Raw genomic sequence first — 23,456 nt, 5'->3', positions numbered from 1 at the left:
AACACCTTCGCTTGACTACAAATTAATCACAATGGTTCCACTCAAAACTGGTGGAAAAGTGGGCTGCTTCGGTAAATAGCATCAAGGTTACAAGAGTTGCGGTAGTATGGGAAAGCAGCATGAGGAATAGCTTGTGTTAGAGCCCAGAGCTGGCAAGTAGTTGTTTGTTTGAAAAAACACCTTGGCCCAATCATTAGCCTTTGAAATAACAGTGCACCTAATGCTACGGACTGAATTTCATTTTGCATTGAGGGCAAAGAACATGTTGCATGTTTATGTTCAATAAAATATCCTTCCCTCCCTTTCATTTTAGAATGTGCCCTGTTGCCCTGTCATGTAGTTTCCGAACCCTCTGGTAACCCCTGTTGGTTTTATCTCAATTTGAGCATCTCCAGTTGAAGCACCAGCTTTTTATTGGGGATGATAAAGGGTTTCAGAGAGGGAGAAATGTAAAGAGAGAAGGTGAAGACAAACTGGTTTTAAGACAGAGGGGCCCTCAGTTTGGGAAAATGTCCCATTTCCCACATTGTAAAACAAGAGTACAACAGGGGTTTATTTTAACTCCTTATTTGGTAATTTGGTATTTGGTTGATCACACCTACAAGGTGTATATATATACATATGTATATGTTCTCAATAGATGTTGCTTGTATAATATATGTTGTTTGTATATCTGGAGCTTGTAACAAAAATAATTTCCCCCTGGGATTATTTCTGATTATGTATTGTGTGGTGGTATAGTGCAGAATTTTCAAGGCCCATGACATTGCTTTAGATTGGTTAGATTGACACAGTATGAATTCTGCAGCGGGGTAGCAGCCATTCAACATTGAGGTGCCAGCAAGTGCTGAGAAAAAGGTTTATCTTGGCAGCTAATCCAGCACAATGAAATTAAACAAATAAATCTTTCCAGCCTGTTGTGCCTGTTTTTTCAGAAACATGACTCGTCATCTGGAGGAATGCAGGTGCTGCCCTATGTGTGTGTGTCTGCTCATGTAGCCGTAAGGTTACTCTCAAGCCCCTGCACTGGTGTATAATTACACTTCCTGCAAGGCTGAGACAGCTGTTTCCTCTCCTCTTTAATCACACAAATATACATGCCCCACAAGAACAGTAATCAGCCAAAGTAACTGGTTCACTCTCAGGTTTGAAAATATAAGTGAAGGCTATTTTTCTGACTATCCACCAAAAAAAATCTTTGCAAATCTGGTCTCCATATCCTTGAAATACGAATGTCAGGTAAAGAGTCAGTATTTTCCAAAACTTTGACCCCTGATTCATGGATGCTGAAGTGTTGTGCACCAAAGTGTTTGTTTTTATCTTGAAAGCTAAAAGTAAAGTTGAGTAGAGCAGCAACAGATAAGATGACAAAGAGAATCGTAGCATTTTGATGTGTCTAAGGTCTGTGTGAGAGGAATGAGAGGGATGTGATGAATGCAGAGCCTGAGGAGCAGATGAGAGGGTCAGGCCAGGTAATTGAGGTTGTAAATTATCCTGGGAGCTTAAGAGAGGGACATACAGCTGGCCCAAGGGTTGCAGTGGACCTCAGCAGAGATATATTCACACACAGTCCCTGCCTTTTCTCTCGCACACCTTTAGTGTTGTTTAAACTGTACTTTTTCATACATCACGGCTAAAGTCCCCTGCTAAGATTTGCCTTTTGTGCATACAGGTTGGCTCTTTATTTAGCTTTGTTGTAACAGGAGGGGGGATATTAGAAGGAAGTGGGCGTGTCTTGTTGCCTTGTATGCAGAGTCACATGACAAGCATGGGAGGGAGGGGCAGGCAGGGAGCTTCCAGAGCCACAGCAGAGTTTGGCCTCTCACCGGAGCGCTGCACTTTGGCAGGGGACGACTCATACACACATACACACACTTCACACACGGTGAGTGTTTTGCATACCGGGCGAGAGAGTGTGTGTGCGTGGGTGCATATGTGTGTGATGTGTGCATTTGGAAGAAAGAAGTTGAAAGAAGAGGGAGTAAATGTTTTTTGCTTAGTCGCATTCCTCCTTTTGTGTGTGCATGTTCCTCCTCTTCCCTGGAAGAAGAGATTTGATCATCTGTTGTTTCCACATAGTTGATAAATATCTCTGCATGCCTTTCATACTTGACTCAGGAGCACAGCTGTTTATGTATGTCAAAGTGTTACTGTTGTTTCACTTTTGAGTTCACTTTTAAGCTTAATATGCTGACATTTATAGGGGCTGTGTTGATACATTTGTTGGGAAGGAAAAATGGGTTAGGAGTTCAGGTTTTGCAGAGAAGCTGATTCGTTTCTGCACTCAAATTTAGCATGTTTTCCATTTGTGTGTACGTGCTTGTGCATAATTATTATTGTTCATGTTTTACATTCCCTGTCTTTCATCCCCCAAATGTTGTGCATGTCTGGTCTGTGGCAAGTTTTGCAATCAATCTGCCTCTACACAGATAGCCCATACGCTGCTCAAATTCAGTCTTCTGCTTTTTTCATGTTTCCTCCCTCCTGACATAGTCCACTGTGATCCATTACCAGATCAAGCAGCGAGCACTCAGAATTGGAAGGTTAGCTCCACACATGTGGTTGGTAGGCTCCACAGACTGCCGTCAGGAATTATTTAGTTTAGTTTCTGTTTGGAAACTTCAGTGAAGGAATCCTCTAAGTTAATGGTAATCGATGGAAACTCATCCATATTCCTTTGCAGTGGGAAACCCTATGTATCATATTTTGACCAAAATTGAAGGATATCCTCTCTTTTTGTGGTGATTGAGCTGTTTTGTTCATCCCATACATCTTATGTTTCTCTTTCATGTTTATTTATTCACTGTGGCTTGTCCATCTATGTTTAAATGAGAAAGTGATTGTGTGAGCTCTTTGCTAACTGGTTGATGTGGCAGCAGTTAGAGGAAAGTCCTGACCCTTGCCATTAATGCAGACTTTGTTGTCTAGGGTTGACCGAAGGGAATACAAGGCATTGCTCTCTGATGGAAGCCGATGGAAAACAGCAACCGCCCTTCACCTTTTTAGAGAGTCACCCGCCTCTGTTTTGCCTCACAAGCATGCACACACGTACACACACTTTGACACACACAGCTGTTGAAAGGAGCTCTGTTGTGGCCCCTGTGCATTGGTAGGCGAGAACAGACAGTGGCCTTTCACCAGTGTTTGATGGGATGCTGAAAAGGTCACCATTACCTTTGTGTGTCTGTCTATGTTGTGGGTCAGCCAGTAAGGCAGAGCAGTAAGATTATGTATCTGTTGTGGAATTCAGCACCCCGGCTTTGAAATGCAAAATATTTCATGAACGTACCCGGAGCTCTGAAATTTAAAATTGATAAGGTCTCTTTTCTTTGTAGCTAGACATGACTTACATTCTCAGAATAGCAAGTTTGAGTTTTCTAGTGTGTAGAAGTGCATGGTCAGTCAGTGCGTTTACATGACACTCAAGAAAACCGAATTACTGCGTTAGACTGACTATGATCGGATTTTTAAGATGCATATATACACCTTAGTCTGACTAAAATCGGACCGGATCGGATTTCTCATAGTCGAATTACACCACGTAGATTATTCGATTGAAAGTCGCATTACTCCTGCATGTATACGTTTCCAGCGGATCGGATCGGATCGTCTTTCCTCCAAAATCACCGCAAGAAAGAGCGCCATTGTGCATCTAGTTTGTGTAATTATCATGTACACCATATACGAAGTGTACAAAGATGTAGCTTCGTCTCGCTCTTCGTACGCCATCTTTCTTGAATGCCGAGGCAGCTGGTGACGTAAAGAGGTCAGCCGGAGGTGGCCCCATTAACACTAGTTGAAATGGGCACAGTGCCACCTAGCGTACCGGGGTATGACATGCTTTCGGAAGTAATTCGATTTTGTCACTGACATGTATACTCAGATAATTGCAGTTGTCCGATTGAGCAGCATAGTCGAACAATGGCTGTAATCTGACTAAGCTGTGCATGTAAACGCACTGATTGTCTTCATTATCAGAAAATGTTGTAAACATGAGGCATAGGATGTAGTTTTAGTTATATTCAGTAATATATTAAATATAGATCAGCTGTAACTCATTACGTACTATGATGTATTAGCAACAATAAGCCTGAACTATTTTAAATGTAGGGCATCTATTAAACCTGGATTTCGTGCAGTCAAATGGTAAAAGATAAGACTAGAATTAAAAAGGAATCACAATTAGTCAACCATCGGTGCAGATATCCATTTTAAACTCATGTTGGGACCTAGCAAATGATCACAAGCAGTAGTTGGTTCTTCTGATGGATTTGTCTGCTATTGTACTCTTGAGCTTTGTATGTGGGTCAGTCACAGTCCATAAATACTGCTCCTGGGGCCTGGAAAGGACCAGTGCAACAGGCTTTATATCACATAGATTGTGGAGCGAGTCAGAGAGCCAAAGGACTCCTGCTGATTGTGCTGATGGAATGATGGACGTGTGTTTGTGCACACTCACAGCAACATTTTTTAAGTGGCCTCAAGCCTCTCATCCATGAGTTGATGCATCTCTCCCTCTGCCTTCGATAGGGAAAGGAAATTGTTTCTAAATGACACTACTCATAACAAGAGAATGCAGACTTCTCTAGAGCTAATATCTCCAAATCTCAGCAACTCACACCAAATCAACCAGGCTGAAAACACAACAGGTAAGATGAAAAGAAATGCTTGATTGACTGATTTCTCACGCATTTTGTTTTATGAGTTTGACTTCTTCTGATTGTTGTGCCTGGTGTGAAGTATGTGTGAGAACAGAGGTCAGATTCCTGAGCCCCCTGTTGACCCACGTTCGCTGTCAGCCAACCATTTCACTGATACACTTTGACCTGTGCATTTAGATAAAAACACTGGCTGGCTACCTCAGCCTGGCTAATGACTTTAACAACTACTGTCAGTGAGCAGCTAGCAGATAATAGCTAGCTAAATTATATTCTGCCTCTTTACCAGGAAATTAGCATCAGAAACTTGGCAACTTCCTGATTCATTTAACTTTTGTGTAAACACACTTGGGGGTTAATGTGTAGCAGTTGCTTTGGGCCAGAATATTGCTTAAAAATGTTGTCTGCAGTGACACTTATGTGAGGAATGTAGTGTTGCAGTGGAATTGCTTTCCTTAAATGTAGATGTTCAGTTAGAAATTAAATAAACAAGCCACATATTGGACCATAAGGTTATGCATTCTTGTTTTTCACAATAAACGGATTCAACCTAGGAAAAAACACTTTGTTGCAGTTGCAGGACTCTTTTTTCTTGTGAGCTGCTTCGTGTCAGTGCAAAGTTGAACAGCCTAGAAAGACAACAGCTCTCTTGTGCACCACCACAGTGTGGAGACTGAACACATTCCTCTGGCAGTCTAGACAAACCTGTGGGCTTCTACTGTCATTACTGCAATTTACTTACATTTCTCAACTGGCTGCGAAGGAGCACTAGCTGCTGAAGCTTAATGCGCTGACATGAATGCAACTTGTAGACTTGGCATACCAAGACTGTATGAAGACTGACTGAAGCATTGGTTGTAACTATGTGGATGTGACAGGGTGTTATCAGGCACCTCTACAAACATGAATATAAAATTCTGGATTGTGAACATAAGACATACATCGCAGATTTAATGAATAGACGAAAGCATGAACTGATCTGACACCAGATGAATGCACACACACACACACACACACACACACACACACACACACACAGTGTCTAGTGCCAGGTGACACGATGAGCGAGTTGGACCCTGCAGGGGTCAGAGGGCAGATTTCCCCAGAGATCTGAACGATGAGGACTCTGGGAACCAGGCTTTGCTGCACAAACACTCCAATTTCCCAGTTTTATTAAGGGATTCACTGTCAGAGGGTGGGAAAAAGTGTCCTGGTGTGTGTGCATGGGTGTTTATGTCCATCTCCTGGGTCTGTCCCAAACCCATGTGGTCTGGGGTATCTAATTGATTCTGTGCTGGAGGGCTGCTTGGAAACCCAGAGTCAATGTTATTTCATAGCCACATGCACTTTGTTGTCTCTTCGTAAGTTTTTCAGTTGTGTTTGTATAATATTCTCCTTTTGGGGAAAATCAACTGGAAAAAAACAAGCTTGAGATCCTCTGGAAGGGCCTCACAGGAAACTTTTTGATTGTATCGCATCACATAAGATTTGCAGCAGCCCACACACTTCTGAGGAAGCATCTAGGTCACAATCAAATCAAATGTAGCCATGTTAAGATGAGACTTGATAACTAACCTCCTTTGTCCTGTCTGGGAATGTAAATAAGGGAGAAGAGGAACAGATGGTTTTAAAGAGGGCTTCATGAAAAGATTTTAGACCGGAAAAAGATGCAAAAGACCCATTTAGTGGATCAGTCCACTAATGTGTGTTGCTTTCAAGCTGCTTCCCCACTTGGATGTACTGTGCATAGTGGAGGACATTTGTTATGCTCAGCCACAGAAACTTCACTTTCAAAGTGATTGTATATATTTTGCATGATGAGTACTTAGATTCCATTTATACTTAAGAGTTCACAAGCACTGATGTTTAAGTTTGTGGCTAGCATTTTGCAACCTGAAAATATTATAGGGCCGAGTGATTTGTAAAGATAAATAACATGAATACTTTCTTGTCATTTCCGTGTCACTGTCTGTTTAGATGTGAAGCTGATCCATTACATCGATGTTCCCTTGTATTTCAGTGTTTATGTTCATGGTTGCGAGAACTCTGGAAATAATCTGGCATTGTGGTTGAATGGAACTAATACCATTGTGTATCGTGGTATATAATATTTATAATGATAATATGATAATAAGAGTTTGACTCATCTTGAAGACTCATTTGTTTTAAGAGTGTTGTTTGATTTTTCTTTTCCAGCAGAGAAAAGAAAACATTATGTGATGGCTCATTAAAATAGAGAGTAGTTGGTACTTTCTGCATTGCACAGTCATAAAAGTGTCTAAATAAAGAGAAGAGAATTTGTAGAATCACTGAGTGAGTCACTCTTCTATGAACTTTTCCTGGTCCAAGTTTCCTGTCCGTGTCTTTCTCTGGATTCCTCTCTAGTGATTCAGGTCAGTTTGTAGAGAAGGTCAAACCACTGGTTTGTCATACTTGGACTAACCTCAGCGCAATTCTTTTCCAACCTAAACTGGGACATGACCCATGACCTGCACGCCACGCTGTCAAGATCAACACCCTGGACAGCTGAGGCAAGGCTCAGTGGTTTTGACCACATCTCCACTAAACATAGACGACACAGTCCCAGTGGTCTTCATAGTTCTTCGTAGTCTCAGTGCCGTGACATGTTTAGCTGCATTTACTGTATTTACATCACTGTTTGGAGGCCTGTGTGTAGTTAGTGAGGATTGGAAGTGGAATAAATCACTATTTTTTTTTTTTTTTTCAAACTTTTCCTCCCTGCCTCCTCCATTCCACACTCCTTCCTCTGCCCTGACCTCATCTTTTTGACCTCCCCCTACTCAATAGTCCTCTTCCTTTCCTGCTTCTCCTCTTTATCTCATGCTTATCCTCACAATCCTGCCTTCTTCTTGACTTTATCTTTTCTTCCAACTTTGGATTTCTGCTCCTTTCTTCTCCTTGCTCTCAACTCTTTTCTCCCCTCCAAAATGCTTGTGGTGTAGGAGACTGCTGGCCTTATTTACAAAAAACAAAGTAATTTGATACTGCTGGAAGCAGGAAAAAAAAATTCTTTAGTGCCTGTAATTGAAAACAGGATCACAGTGAGCCCCATGAGTCACTCTCTGCTCTCCAATTTCTAAAATTAATTTTGCTTTCTTACAGACTCAAAGGAAATAGTGTCCATGCAATCGCCTAACTGGAGCTGATACAGGGGAAAACCTTTTTAGAAAGTAGAGCAGAGGGATAATTCACTCTAAAATCAATGATGTATGACTGATATTGTTTATGTATTGAGAAAATTTGAGTTGGTTTGTAGCTCCTGAAAACCCTGTTTACAATCTTCTTCAGTAATTCTCTCGAGCATAACAGACTCATGGCTAATTAAGTAAAATCAAATCAATCAAAATGAAAGCCCCAAAATACAGTACATATACATATATAGTTATTTTGTATGGTAAGTTCATCACTCAAGTGGAGCTCGTCTGCTTCATCAGGACTGTGTGTGTGATCTATTGGAAAGCGATGGACAAGCGAACAGACACATCAATGATCAGGCTTTGACTCATATTTTGCTTCAGTGTGACTGGTGCATAGAAAGCCATGACGTCATCCTTTGCATTCATAGGCTCCTTCAAGCCAGTAAGAAGAGCACAGTGGGAACAAAAAATGGAGAATTCTGTTAAATTAAATCAGCAATTATTCGTTGTAACTTTGACAGAGAATTTTGCTTTCATGTAAGACTCCATCCCTTAAAATAAGAAGCAACAATCATAATCACAATCAATAAGTTACTTATTACTACTTTCACATTTGTTGTACTCTTTGTTAAATGTCTTCATACAGTCTTGGAAGCAACTGTGCCGATGAGTTAGCAATGGGGCCTCTCCTTAATGCTTGATAGCTTCTACTGTTGCCATGGTAATTTGAATACTTTACTTTTTTTATGAGGAGAAAGGAGATGTGCGCCTAAAAAGGAGGCAGAAAAAATCCTTGAGTTAGAAATTCAGCTCCCTTAATGAAGCTTAATTAGTCTCAAATGCAGCACACATAAATAGCAGGGGCGTCACATTGTCTTGTGTCTGTGCGTAGAAAAGCATGCTTGTGAGCGACACTCACAACTGCTCAGCACTTGCTCATTTCCGACAGTGGTTGATTAGTCCCCCCTCCTGTTCCTTTCCCAAGTAGACTCATAATTGCGTATCAATAAATAATGGCCGCGAGTTTGAGGAAAGAATGATAGCTTCTTTTGTGCACCCCCAACACCCCTTTTAGAATATTAGAATATTTAGAATATTTGGAGGTAATTCTCAACAAAGTTTCGTTGCCCCAAAAATGGTATGCAGGACAGACCTAGTTGACATAGGTCAGTAGTTAGAAGGACTGACAGTCATCTCAAACATTGTGGCCATTATAAGATAACTGCTGTTAAAATATTGGAGCCAGATCAGTTGGCCTGCACCTGAAATAAGACAAAGCGTTGCAAACCATGTTCATACCCAAACCAGATCATTCATATGAGAAAATCCACCATACGTATTCAGTTACAAAATGTGGTGTGTTCTCCTCTCTTTTTGACCTGGCATGAACCTGTAGTTTCTCAATCAGGCCAGTGTTTTGACTGGCCTGTGTCTAGTAAGGTTGGGTTAGGTCCACCACCCAGACATTTTCTTGTGGAGGTCAAATTTCTTTTAACATTTATAGCGTCATGCTCAAAGCGGCTGTCTCCTGACACCTGTGTTTACGAGCTCTGAACCTTTATGGCTCTGAAGCACTTTGGCGGGGCATCATGGAAGGGCTCAAAGAATGAATACCTCTGTGTGATAAATGATCAGTTTATCCAGATGTTTTACAATCAGTGACTGCTGAGTCCTTCAGCAGCCTGCTTTTATTCGCTGTCAAAACAACAGAATGGTACGCTTCACTTGCAGCTTGACATTCTTATACACACATTGCTACACTGTGGGATTCGTAGTTTACTTAAATTGAAGACACTGGACTGAAAGTGTTTACTACCTGTGATGAAAGGGATTTATTTTCAATGTTAGGTTTCCCGCAGTAATAGTCTAGGACTTTTTGTTCCTTTTGTGTGTGTTGTGCATTTGCCAAGTCGTTTACGGTGTTTGACTCTCTGTTGACTCGGGCCAAAGGGGCGGTGTGCTTTCATGAAGGACAGTTAACAATGCTCTGAAGAGTTTTTCTGCTTCTGTCTGGGAAACCAGCTAGTTAAGATGCAGGAGACACAGACCTGAGGTCCAGGTCTTTTCCACCTTCACCAGGAGATTACTGTGTGTTTACTATTTGTAGAACATAACAGACAGTTTGTTAACACAATAGATTAGGGTGGCTATGTTTTGCAGAACCCCGTTACAAACAAGGAAATAGGCACTTATTTCAGAACAAGACTTCACATGTAATACAGGTACTGCATTGGTCTGTATAAGATTGGTCTGTGTAAGATTATAAAATTAAAATACTGTTTTGTTAATTACGGGCCTAGACCAAAAAATCTCTCAGGGGCACAGTTTATTGTGTATTTTATCACTGATAAGGTAACAAGTTACATCCATGATCCCTAATCTTTTCTACTTTAAAACCCACGGTAATACAGTGTGGTACAGAATTAGAGTGGGATTTTTAGGTTTTGAGACTCGAAAATAAGAATTCTGCTGCAGCTCCATCTGGGTGACAAATATATGTAGGACTGTAACAAGCAACTGTCCTTTTTTTTTTTTTTTTTTTTTGGTTATGAAAAATAGTCCAAAATCCAAAGGTTTTTAGTTCAATATCAAAATCAATGTTTTAACCCTTTACAATTGAGGGACTGGAACCTTTGAATGATCGGGATTTTTTTCCTAGGAATAAATCTACAATTGATTGATTGATTGACATAAACTCAATATGAAACAATTTTGATGACTCCTAAAGGATATGGAATTAGCATTTTGCAGGTGTAGCAGCTGTTGGATAGTGTTTGAGGCTTCTGTTCAAGTGTGTGTCAGGCCAGTTCTTTTTATGTCCCTTCCCTTTGATGCTTTGCCGGCATCCTGCCTCAGGTAAGGCTCGGTTGTCACAGCCTTGCCTATCAAGGTGTGCTAGCCCCTGGCCAACATCTCTGTTTACAGCACATAGCTGTCGTATCACAAAGCAAGAGGGAGAAGAATTGACATGAGCAGTGGCAAATTGATGGTTAAAAGAAACAAAGGTTGAGTGGGATGGAAATATTGTAATTCTGGAGGTTTTAGAAAAAGGACAATAAATGTTTTTTTCAGGATAAAAGCCAGATGAGTGGGAAGGAAGAAGATGGTGAGTCAAACTGGAGAGACAATAGAAAACTAAGCGATGGAGTGGAGAGGGGAAATTGATGACAAGAGAGGAAAGGGTGAGGTTGAGAGAAAAAGACATGAACAGAGGTAAGGGAATGTGGGAGGTTCAGAGGGAGAGGTGGAGGGCAGTAAGTCGCAGTAAGTTGCTGACTGACTGCTGGAACAGGATGCGGAAGTGGTGAAGGAGGCCAGGAGAGCTGCTTCCATAGGTGGGTCTCTATGACACATGCTTATACATACACACATACACACACACACACACACACACACACACACACACACACAATGGAGCACATTATGAAAGTAAACGTTGAATACAAACTTATGTTGAGTTTCCACAGTAGTGTTATTCTTCACTGAATTTCTTCCATTAATCAGTGCAGTGCCAGTTTGAAGTGTACGTTGCCTGAGTGATAGGAGTGAACCGGCTCATTGTCTGGACTTCTTCTCCTCGTGGCAGGCCAAGTGTTTGTAGAGTAAAATTTGTGCCTGAGCTGGAATCCAATAGCTGTTTAATTCTTGGCTGCCAGACCAGGCTGGCGTTCTCCCTCCCTCGCTCTCCCCCCCCCCCCCCCCCCCCCCTCTCTCTCTCCCTCTGTCTGTGTGTTTGTTCATGTTTTCATGTGCTTGTACATGGGTGCACCTCACAGGTCAGCTATGTGATCAAAAGGAGTGTGCATGAAACTCAAGCATGTACTCTCCATGTGTGTCTGTGTGACCTAGGCCTGCTCTGTGAGTGGATCATGTTTCAGCCTCTGTTCCACTCTTGCATTAACAGGACAGTAACACTGCACTGTGGAGAGGGAGGGAATGGGAGGCCTCGTGAGGGGGACACAGCTACATGAACCACTGTACATACAGACACAAACATACACACTGTGGATTCCTCACCTACGCTGACTTAACACATTGTTAGGCAGAGTTACAGCCACTTTCTGCCTGGGCATTCATGACTGTTAAAAGACCTGGATGAACATATTTAAAGTTGAATATTTCTCTTACTGTCAGACACACATCGGATAGGCATTACACAGAAAGACGTGAAGCTAGTCATTATTAAATCAAACAAGGATAATCTCCTGCCAAGTGCGAAGTAATTTAATAGTGCAGATTATATTTTCTTATATTTTTCTGTTGAGTCAAACATGAGAACATGAGTCATCTGTGTTGACATGAGACTGGACAGTGCCACTGTTTGAAGGTTTGCGGGTTGTTTGATTAAAAAGCAGGCTAAGACAGCTACACAGATTTATCAGCTGTTTCGGTTCCAGATCTTCAGCAGGTGGAACCAAAGTCCCGATGATTGGCAAGTTTGTCGATTGTGATTTTCATGGATCAAGACAATGCTGACATTCAAAGGAATAATTTCTCTTTTTGAGGAAAACTCATTCATTATTTGGTGAGAATAAGACAAGAAGATTAATACCATTCTCACATTTGCCTGTTAAATATAAGGCTACAACCAGCAGCAGGTTAGCTTAGCGACTGGACATAAAGGGAAAAGCTATCTTGGCTCTGTGTTAAGGTAACAAATGCAACCTCCCGCATTTCTCAAACTCAGTATTTATTAACAAATTTTATCGAAACTGATTTACTAAAGAAACATGAAAGTGTCATTTTGCAGTTTTACCGGGTTTATGTTCCAGACTATTTCTTAGCTAGGACCAGTAACAGCCTCCCTTTGGATGTTTTTGTGCCCAGTCATAGAATGGAATATACAAATTAGATTTTTTTTTTTTTCCTTGGGACATCCACTCTTTATGCTATTGAATCTAAGCTCATCGGCTGCTAGCTGTAGCTTCTTATTAAGTGGATGGATATGAGAGTGTTGTCAATTTTCTCATTTAACTCCCCATCACAAGGCAAATCGTTTTGCTGAAAATGTCATACTAGTGTTTTTGTGCAGCTTGACGGTTTAGTACAGTAAATTGTTTTCATACGGTTTCAAATTCTTCAAGTTCTACTAGTCATGTCGATGTTTTCCAATACTATACTCTGCCATGCATCTCTCTTCTCTATGTCCTTGTCTTACTCATATCACCAGTTTTTCATATCCTACATTGCTAATCAGACATTTATTTCTCACGTATCTCCGATTCCCCTCTTACCCTTAATCGTCATCTCATTCCCTCTAACCTTCTCTCTTTCTCTCTCTTTCTCTGTTAAATTAGGGCCAGAGGTGATTCCCAGCTACAGCAGCAGTGCCATGTCTGAGGCAGTGTTGCCCGATGTTATGGTGCCCCCAGCAGTGGGTGGCCTATATGGAGAGAAGGCTGGTGGCCCTGTGGTGGACTTCAGCTATGTGGGCATTGACGCCATTCTGGAGCAGATGAGGAGAAAGGCGATGAAGCAGGGCTTTGAGCTCAACATTATGGTTGTGGGTAAGTAGGTCATGTTGTATCCTTGCCATCTTTTCTGTTGGTCGTTTCAGAGATTGTACTGAAAACCTGACATTACTACTTGCATGCATAATAACATACTATACACCAAAAAGATGGATGTTTAATCATGAAGATGAACTTTCAATCTTAGCCTTGTCATCAAGTGAAGACTCTTAAATGTACATGTAATATCAGGCTGTTTGCTGTTATAGCTAAATGTGTGTTTATCTCAAGCATCTTCAGTCAGCTGTGTCCTGTTATTCAGGTTTTTACCTCTAATCAAGTTGTGACAGAAAATGGAGGCCTCAGACTTATTTTAATAAGTAGCCACACACAGTAAACTCTCCTTCTCACTGAGCTCTCATCACTGTGATCAGACACCTTTAAAACAGGAGCTAATTACACACACACACACACACAACTCAACAGTACTGTAGACAGGCCACCATAAAACCCACGCCACCTCCCTAAGGTGTGTCTCCTCCTGGATGATGTCGCGCCGGTTGGTCTGTGTTTCATCGTCAAATAAAAAAGCTTGCTTAAGAAGCAGCCTCAGGGTTGAGATTTAGAAGTGTATAGTTGTGGTGGCAACGGTAAACAAAGCTGGTTTCCATGTGTTTTTTGTTTTCAGGTAAAATTATTTTCCACCACTTAGAAAAAGAGAGTAGTGAAGGAGAGGTCCCTTTTTTCCCCCCAGTTTTTATTTTTGGAAGGAACTGGGTACAAAAGACGGAAGAAGGAAAAGCCTGCAGTGTGTATTTGATAGAAAAGACACATAGATAGAAAATACATACTGGGTGATCTTTTTGATTACTGATAGTAGGAAGACATTTTGTTTGTTAATAATTTTGTCTTGCCCTCATTACAGAGAAATGCTGTCACCAAACTTAATTCATCACAGTTTTTTAAAAAAATGTGGTCTTCTGTAGCCTACCACATAAGCAAGCGTGGGACTTTGGCACCACATTACTATTGGTGGTTGTTAGTAGAAGAATGTTGGATCGAGACACTTTGGGAGACACAGCTGTTACAGAAACAGCCAAACTTCCAAGTAAAGTTTGAACTCTCTGCATTATCATCTGCAGCTGTTGGTTTCTGTACTCGTTGTAAGGATCCATGTTTGCATGTAACGTGTGCTGCTGGCTGGCTGTACTGCATCTTCATCAGTAAGGGTCTTCATGTTGACTTAACCTGAATTTGAACTGTAAATGTTGCTGCCCAGTGGGCCCATCCAAACTCCTCCTCATTAACCTGTGTTGATGCAAGTGTGTTGTGCAGGGGTCACAGATGGTCCATTTAATATAAACAGACAGTTGATAATGACTCAGAGGGGGAGTCTTGCTGGTCCATCAGCTTCTACACCAAGTCGTTCTTATGCAGGTGGAGAGCATTAGCATTTTATCAGCCAACATAAACTTCCAGACACACATCATTGTAAGCAACCATTCATGTAATAAGTTTAAAAGTGTGTGCAAATGCCTCCTGACTGTTTTACCAAGGGGTCCAATCTGTCTTATTGATGGTGTGTTTGGGCTGTTGTCATGTGTATAAATGGCTTTCCTGGCAGTGTTTGTGCAGACAGACACCTGCAGCTTGTCACTGCCTCAGCTCAACAGCTGACAGCCTGGAGTCATCCTAAGTCTTAAACTGCCATGGAAAATAATCACTGACTCTTCTTTTGGTTTATTATTGTGTAGATGAGCAACGTAAGCATAAGAGGATTTTTTTCCCCTTTTTTTTTTCTTGAGGTGTGTGTGTTTCTTTCTCAGGCTGTCTCCCTCTCTAACTGTGTTTTTGCTTACAGGACAGAGTGGCCTAGGAAAGTCTACTCTGATGAACACGCTGTTTAAGTCTAAAGTCAGCCGTAAGTCAGTGCTGGCCACGGCCCAGGAGAAGATCCCCAAAACGATCGAAATAAAGTCCATCAGTCATGGTATTAAACTTTTATCAGTGCCCCTTCTGTTTTGTGTATGTCTGTGCCAGTAGGTCTGTCAGCCAATATACACCCCTCTCATATTTCTCATACATACTTTTTTCTTCTTCTCCCATATGTATTAACACTTTCCCCTTTGTCAGCCATGGCAAAGTTTAGATATTTAGTAGTAAGTTAGTAGTAATATTACATTTACAATACCTGGTTCAGTAGATAAAGCGCAAAGTATACCACAGTATATGGAGTGTGCTGCGACTGGCTGATCTGATGTGTGTTTCTTTGTGTGCAGACATTGAGGAGAAGGGAGTGAGAATGAAGTTGACAGTCATTGACACGCCAGGCTTTGGAGACCAGATCAACAATGAGAACTGGTATGCTGCAATTCTGTCATCATTGTGTTGACTATATAAACAGCAAGATTTAAATTGTGTCTTTCACTTTCCACTCCTCCCTCATCATTTCCTCGATTCATCACTGTCATTGTGTAGCTGGCAGCCCATCATGAAGTTCATTAATGACCAGTACGAAGCGTACCTGCAGGAGGAGATAAATATCAACAGGAAGAAAAGGATTCCGGACTCCAGAGTTCACTGCTGCATATACTTCATCCCCCCAACCGGACACTGGTAAGGACGCATTGAAGCCTGGGGTGGGTAGGTGGGTAGGTAGGTGGGTAGGTAGGTTAGGTAGGTAGGTAGGTAGGTAGGTGAGCACATGCAACACTAAATTATATCAGTATTGGCATCATGTCTGTAAAGTAAACATGAAGTTGCTGCCAACATCTAGCAATTTAAGCCAGTGAGCAGATGCCCTGTGGAGCTTTGTTGCAAACAAATGAATGATATTTACATTTAATTCCCCAAACATATATCATGTGTATCTTTTGAGGTCTAACAAAAGTGTTGAATGTAATTCCTTCTTCATAAAACAAGTATTTCAGATCCTGTGTTGTTTCAATTTATATTAACTAGCCTGCAGCTCTCTTTTTCTCTGCCTCTGTTGGCATATTGCTGCATTTCTGGCATTGGTTGAACTGTAACAGGCATGTGCGTCCTCGTTTGAGACAAAAAAAACAAAAACGGGGCCTACTCACAAAAATATTGCTCCATAGCTCCACTAGAGGTCAGACATTCAACAGCATACGAAACAAAGCCAATCCTAGATCTTTCATTCTTTTCCAAGATTTTGCTCTAGGCTAAGTTAGCTGGCTACTGGCAGTAGCATCATCTTTTGCATATAGACATGAGAGTGGAATCAACCTTTCCATAGAACTTTCCACGAAAACTCTCCGAACTCCCAGTCCACTCAGTCAAGTCATTTAATTACTTGTCTACAGGCCTGCACTTTGAAGCAAGTTCAACATACCTAAGATATGTTTTTGTTATCTGGCTTAACTAAGCATAACAACTGCAATCACACTAAGCGATCACATGAAAATGGTAATTAACTCAAAAAGTCAACTCGGAGTTAACCCTGAATTTGTCCCCATCACCCAAGACCCTGCTTCTTAGTACAGGCCTCTGACTATCCCCTGGGTCACAATACCATAAAATTACATCAACTGGAAAAACAACTGTCATTGTTACTGGCAATGACAGTCTGTTGAGCATTTGTTAACAGATCATATATTGATACAGACTTTTATTTTCAGTGTGCAGTGATGTGAAACATCTCTCTGCTTTCATACCCGTTATTGAACACACACACATCCCCACAGATTTCCGCTCAGCACGATGTAACATATCCCAGAGCACAACGCGCACACACACACTGGAAAGATGGGCTGCTCTTGCCAGGCCCCGAAGCAGCACAATGTCCCAAGTTTCTCCTCCTGGATCTCTTACAGACACACACATCTGGCTCTGATCGAACTGCATAAACTGCCATCCCTGTCCACTGTGTTGAATCGGCCTCTCACTGTTCAGGGTCTACTAGCAGGAGAAATAAGAGGGGGGAGGGTGCACACAGTCCCACGTGTCCATTAAGTGATAGATTCACTGTGCATTTTATAGCTATTGCATTTGTGTAACTCTAGTCGAGTGCAGCGGTCGGTCTTGGGAAAATGTTGAGCAGCTGTGGATTGTCAGCCTCATTCGAGCACACACACAAAGACACTGAGTTGACCATAGAGCAGCCATTCAAGTGCTGCGCTTTGTGTCATGGCCTGTCTTTACTCAGGCAGGGGGCTGGTGTGAAATGGCCTCCTGTCTCTGTGCCCCATCCAGCAACGTTTCATGTTGATCCAGCACTACAGATGTCACATGGGCTGGCCAGCAGCTGCTTGGGGTTTGCCTTAAAAAGTCTAATGGGAGAGAGTGAGGATGGATGAGGGAGAAGGAGAGTCTGTGTGGGTGTCGGGGAGCTTGCAGTCAATTTTGCAGTTACGACTTTTCAGTGTGCTCTCCCATGGCACACGAGACGTCGTGGTGACAATGGATTGTCTTTGTCAAAGTGTTGTTAGCCAGAAAGCACTCCCGTAAACCACATGCCGATGGTCATTCCAAACTGCCGGAAAAGGCCTAGACCACAAGTCCTTTTTATCCTCATCAAGCAGCTATTTACACACATTGTAGAGTATGATTACTGCAATAGTTGGAACTGTAAATACTGTATGTTAGCACAGTACTTTCTCTATCTGGGTTGTTAGGAACATCTGCCCTCTGGTGGAAGAGTTTTGTGTTACACAACCATTTCAGTATTGTATGTGTTTACACCTGATGTCTGTTTCCCTCTCACTACCTCTCCCTTGTTCTCATATGTTACCTATTTCTTTATCAGTCTGCGGCCTCTTGATGTAGAATTCATGAGACGTCTCAGTAAGGTGGTCAACATTGTCCCAGTCATTGCCAAGGCAGACACACTCACCCTGGAGGAGAGGGACTTCTTCAAAAAGAAGGTAACATCTTACCACTCTTTTCTTTTTACATGCGTTTCTTTATAGAATTCTTATCATTCTCTCTAAATTTTCCTTTTTGTTCTCTTGTTAAATTCCCATTTATGTTAAAATAAAATGCTAATTTTATCTCTCTCTCCATGCTTGCTTTTTTAATGTTTGTGGTGCAGTTACTGGTGATCGGATTCATTCATGTAGTGAATAAACGAAAGAGATGCTCTTGAGCTCTTGCTGGACAAGAACACTGTTTTCTGACGATTCAGAGAGAAGGAGGGAAGTAACAGAGAGAAGTAGTGCTTCTCTCTGTTACTTCCCTCCTTCTCTCTTTCGTTTTTCTCACTCTATACCCTTTAGTTTCTCCACTTCCTCCTCACAGTTAATAAGGCTGTAGCCATTCATTGTATGTTTTTACTGGCATTACTTCAAGGATCTCAGGGTTCTCCCTCCTCTCATTAGCAATGAGGAAGCTAAACTCCCTCTGGTTTATGTGTTTGGCTTTTGTGTGTGTGTGTGTGTGTGTGTGTGTGTGTGTGTGTGTGTGTGTGGCTGACTTGGTGTGCGCACAGTTTTATGCATAAGCTTACATCTTGTAAGGGTTTTCTGTTTTGTTTGTACACAGGGAGCAATTAACGACTAAGCTCAAACTTTTGGAGTAGATTAGAAGAGAGATTTGTGTTAATACCACTTTAATCTGTACAGTGCGCAGATTTAGGTACATTTCTTTGATATCTCTCAAGACTACATCAAGCAAGTCTGCCTAATTACTCTTCTAATTAAGGGTCTTAGCTCATGTCCTTTCAAAACTGTAGCAGGTTAAAAGTTTGTTTTTTCCTTCTGTTTGAACTTGCTCTCACCAGATCAGGGAAGAGCTGCGAGCCAACGGGATTGACGTATACCCTCAGAAAGAATTTGACGAGGATGCTGAGGACAGAATGATCAATGAGAAGATCAGGGTGAGGAGATCATTTAAACCACTTGCCTTAAAGAGCAGAAGTGTCACACTTTTAACTAAAATACCAAAATCAAAGGAAACACTGCACAATTCGATGCACAAGACCAGTCTGTCTGAAGAAAAACAAACATTTCTGGTGGCCTTTTGGAAGATGATGTTGTACCCTTGTATTAAAAAATGTAATTTCACTTTAAGTAAATGGTTTAAATTTGATCATTTGTTGTGGAAGTGTGCATTCCCGAAAAATGCTTTATTAGTTATATTCTTAATATCTTAATAATGTTCTTTTTGAAGAAGAAAATGTAAATGACAGTTGTCAGACCATGACCAGTGCTGAGAAATGTAATCCAAAAGTCATTGTAAAGTCAAATTGAATCATGCATTTGGAGAATCTTGACACTCCTTCCTTACGGATTTGTGTAACGAGTTGTGACTGTTATCCTCCTTTATGCTCAGACATGCCTTTCCACAAACCACTGACATCCCAGTCAGAGTCATTTTTAATATACTTGACTTCTATAATTTCTGACCCCATTGACTTTGGATCTTTTAACCTGTGAGCAGGAGATGATCCCATTTGCCGTGGTGGGCAGTGATCAGGAGTACCAGGTCAATGGCAGGAGGCTGCTGGGGAGGAAAACCAAGTGGGGAACCATTGAAGGTACAACTCTCACCCCTTCTTTTTATCCCACTTAAATGTTTTCCCTTTTTTGTTTGTCTGTTCAAATTTATATCCAGAGACACTTTTAGGACAGAATCTGTCAGCACCCCATAACTAACTGGAAGGGTTTTTTGTTGAGAAGAAAAGACAACAGGGACCTCACTGAGTCCGTCAGTCAATAAAACAATACTCTATTCAGTCTTCAGACTGGTGTCGTGTGCCATGCAGCTGGCTCAGGCCTTCAGCAGACACATGCTGTCTGAAGAGGCCTGATTTGTTTACTTGGTTCCCCCAACCCACACATCCCCTATTGTATCACAAAGGGTACACTGTGGATTCTCATAAAGGAAAAAAAATATGTTGAGGAGAGTAAAACCTTTATGGATTTAACTGTTTTTTTTATTCCAATTTATAGTATCAAGTGAAAAAACCCAGTAGATATTTGTTTTTCTTTTTGGTTTTCCTTTGTTATCGTTATTCAGCTTGCCAGTAGACCAGTACTGTAACAGTACAACGTTGGGTTTCTTACTGCAGGATTTGTCTTTCAATATTTAATTATGTTATCCACTCCAGACAGGAGGCACCACCCCTCTATCAAATGTCTCATTAAGGAAGTTTCATTTCCTGCAGAGTGTGCAGAGCTGACACACATACACACGTCCGGCAGGATTGCTTCTTTTTAGTAGATAAGCTCTTATCTCTTCAGAAGGACTCCATGTAGATGAAGTTATTAACAGAGATCTGCATTGGTTGAGGGCATCCGAGTGTTGAGAGGACATACAGTATCTCTCTACAGGGACTTCACACTGAGATCACTGACTCCACCTAGTGGATTCTTTTGGAAACTTTATAGCAATAAAACAGCTCACAGCTGTCATACTGCTTGTTTTTTTGGTATTTTTTCATCAGATAATCCTTCTGTCACCTGTTTTAACTCACCTGAAAGGATTTTTCTGATAACTCATTCTTTCTCTCTCTTCTTTAGTTGAGAACATAGCCCACTGTGAGTTTGCCTATTTACGGGATCTCCTCATCAGGTAAGGGAATTTTCTCTCCATATTACTTTGTCTTCAATTCTTTCATGCAGACTTGTGATGTGTAAGTTTAAAGGTCCCCTCTGTGTCTGGACAGTAAAGTAATGCTGTGCTTTCACTGTTAATTTCCATCTAATATTTATTCCAAAAGGTTAAATTATTGCAAATTTCTTGTGAAATCTAGTGAAAGCATCCAGAATGTAAATCAGTATGGAAATATTTTTGATTTCAAAAATGTAAACTGCACAAACAAGATCTCTCCTGCTTTATCTAGAGTCCATTCTCAGAAGTGGTGTGAGTAGATGAAAATTGATTAATAGAGAGTCTTGATTCTCATCTCTTCAGACTCGGAATGGATTCACAAATGTCAAAAATTGATTTTCTAAATGTTAATTAATAACTTGATGTTTACGGAACAAAAAGGGCAGAAAATCAATAGCTAGGGCAATGCAGCAGCCCGATTATCTACTTTGCACAAATACTGGAGTTACCTCGTAATCCATCTTCAAATAGTCGGTGGCTGCAAGCATTTCCATTATTTGATTTCTAAATAATTACCTTAGCAAGCCAAATATGAAGTAGGCCACATCTTTGTGAATACCTGGTACACCATCACCCAAACAACAGAGCAGAGCAGAGATCAGTAGTAACAAAGGAGACCAGCTGACCAACACACATGCAGCATTACATAACTTATACCAACTCTGTGGTGATGTTATACCAAGTCATATGCATGTTATTCTGCACAGAACACATATTTGAATGGAGGGGGGCTTTAGATATTATTGTAAAGTGTGAAGGTTTTGTCTGTCGCTTGTACTGATTTTTTATGGGTGTGTAAATGTGTGTATTTTTTCAGGACCCATATGCAAAACATTAAGGACATCACCAGCAGCATCCACTATGAAATGTATCGCGTGAGGCGCCTCAATGAGAATAACACAGTGGTGACTCATGCCAATGGTATCCCTGAACATCATCTTGCTGCCCATGAGATGTAGACACCGCCCGCTGCAGTTGACCTCAACTGGGTCTGATTAATTTGCTATAAGACTTTGACCGTCATTGACAGTCTTCCCACCACTCAAGCCCTCCACTCCATCCATCTTCTTCTCACAGGTGGGATAGAAACTTAAAAGCCTGCCAGGGGGACTTTATTTTCAGTGACTTTTGGCGGCTAAATGGGCTGTTCATGTCAGTTTATTGCCTGATTAACAAACACTATCCTCTCACTATCCTCTCTGACAAAGAGAGTGAAGAGCAGTTTGATTCTTTGTAATGTGCTGCAGCTTGATTTTTACCTGCTTCCAGATCTTACAGTTAACCTTTGGTTTTTACTTGTGGTGCCAAACATTAGGCATCTGCCAAAGAGAACGAGCTGACGCTTGATATCTGCAAGTGTCAGAATTGCCTTAATCAGTAATAAGTTAACCTTGTCCACTTTTGCTTTTTTCAAGTTTGATATTTCTTAGCAGTGCTCATAAAATGTCATGCAGTAACAGAAGCACCGTTTTCTGTCTTCATGCACACATCTGTATCAATATATGTGGGAAGTGATGATATTCATTATTGCACTTGATCACTACATAGTCACTACATAGTCATTGACAAGCATTGTTGGAACGGTGCTGGACAGCACTTTGCCAACATGTGACACACATGCAGGCATACCAGTCTGTGTGTGTGTGTGTGCTCTCTCCCCACAGTTACACAACAACAGAGATGGCTGTCAAATAGCACATCATATGTTTGAGTTTATCATTTTATTCTTGTCACAAGCTGTGTTTTGCTTTAATGTTTGTGTCATGTTAAATATGGATGTCAGGTCCTTGAAATCTTTTTAAATTCCCAGTAATAAATGTCATTGTTTATTGATAGAAATATCTTAAGAGTTCAAGAGATTCAAGATGAGTAAGTATTTATGCACGATATAAAATGTGAAAGTTTGTCATCAGTTGTGGTCCACTTATTCGGATTATTCGCACAAACACATACAGACGCAGACACAAACAAGCACACATGCAAATACTTTTCATGCTTTTGGGCCCATCGAAGTGCCTTATTTATTGGAGAATGTTTGCTAGCATGTTGGCTGAAACTGGAAAGAGAGCAGGTTTGTTGGTGCCAAGTTGAGCTACATTTAGACATTTTTCAATGCTCTTACTTCATTTATCTAGAAAATAAATATTTTCTTTCATTGACCAGCCCGCTTTTACTTCTGTTTTCCATAATATACAAAGGATCTTTATCTGTTTGAACCGTATAGTATAATTCCCTAAGCTGTCACTGTCATGCCTTGTCTTGTATATTCTTCTGTGTTCTGATGCATTTTTTGTACTTGTATTATTGATAATAACAAATTTTCCTTTATCTTATTTTAAAGAAATAAAGATTAAATTGTAAATATATACTTTTTCTGATTTTGTATTTTGTTTTGTTATTTTTACATATTTTTCTATTTTTGAGCATTTTTCATTTAAAAGTAAATAGTTTTTCAACCCATTAATGCAAGGGTAAATGCACTTATTTTATACATTAAAGTGATTGTGTTGGCCAGTGGACTGCTTCTCAAAAACCTGCCGCCCACAATGCAGCTGAACCCCTGAGTGACAACACTGGAGACAGTTTATCAAATGGCCTCCTCTGAAGCTACAAAAGGC

At 40.9% G+C, this 23,456-nt stretch overlaps 1 protein-coding gene across 6 annotated transcripts in view; it reads left to right on the top strand.

Annotated features, from left to right (window-relative positions):
- The window catches only part of septin9a (septin 9a), an 87,675-nt gene extending 64,471 nt beyond the window's left edge, over window positions 1-23,204 (top strand). For 4 of the 6 annotated variants that reach the window (XM_030407655.1, XM_030407657.1, XM_030407656.1 and 1 more), the window contains 9 exons: window positions 13,114-13,323; window positions 15,128-15,256; window positions 15,546-15,627; window positions 15,745-15,882; window positions 18,035-18,152; window positions 19,007-19,102; window positions 19,666-19,762; window positions 20,748-20,799; window positions 21,656-23,204. In XM_030407655.1, the coding sequence (XP_030263515.1) occupies window positions 13,114-13,323; window positions 15,128-15,256; window positions 15,546-15,627; window positions 15,745-15,882; window positions 18,035-18,152; window positions 19,007-19,102; window positions 19,666-19,762; window positions 20,748-20,799; window positions 21,656-21,797 (1,064 nt within the window). In that variant the 3' untranslated portion in view covers window positions 21,798-23,204. Of the gene's footprint in view, window positions 1-1,784; window positions 1,886-4,530; window positions 4,650-13,113; window positions 13,324-15,127; window positions 15,257-15,545; window positions 15,628-15,744; window positions 15,883-18,034; window positions 18,153-19,006; window positions 19,103-19,665; window positions 19,763-20,747; window positions 20,800-21,655 lie in introns of those variants that run through there. The other 2 variants (XM_030407658.1, XM_030407659.1) reach the window with 2 other exon arrangements.
- The last annotated feature ends 252 nt before the right edge of the window (window positions 23,205-23,456 follow it).

This window comes from Sparus aurata, chromosome 23 (genome assembly GCF_900880675.1).
Source record: "Sparus aurata chromosome 23, fSpaAur1.1, whole genome shotgun sequence".
NCBI classification, from domain to species: domain Eukaryota; kingdom Metazoa; phylum Chordata; class Actinopteri; order Spariformes; family Sparidae; genus Sparus; species Sparus aurata.
Note: the sequence above shows the minus strand (reverse complement) of the source record. Positions and strands in the feature narration are given on the sequence as shown.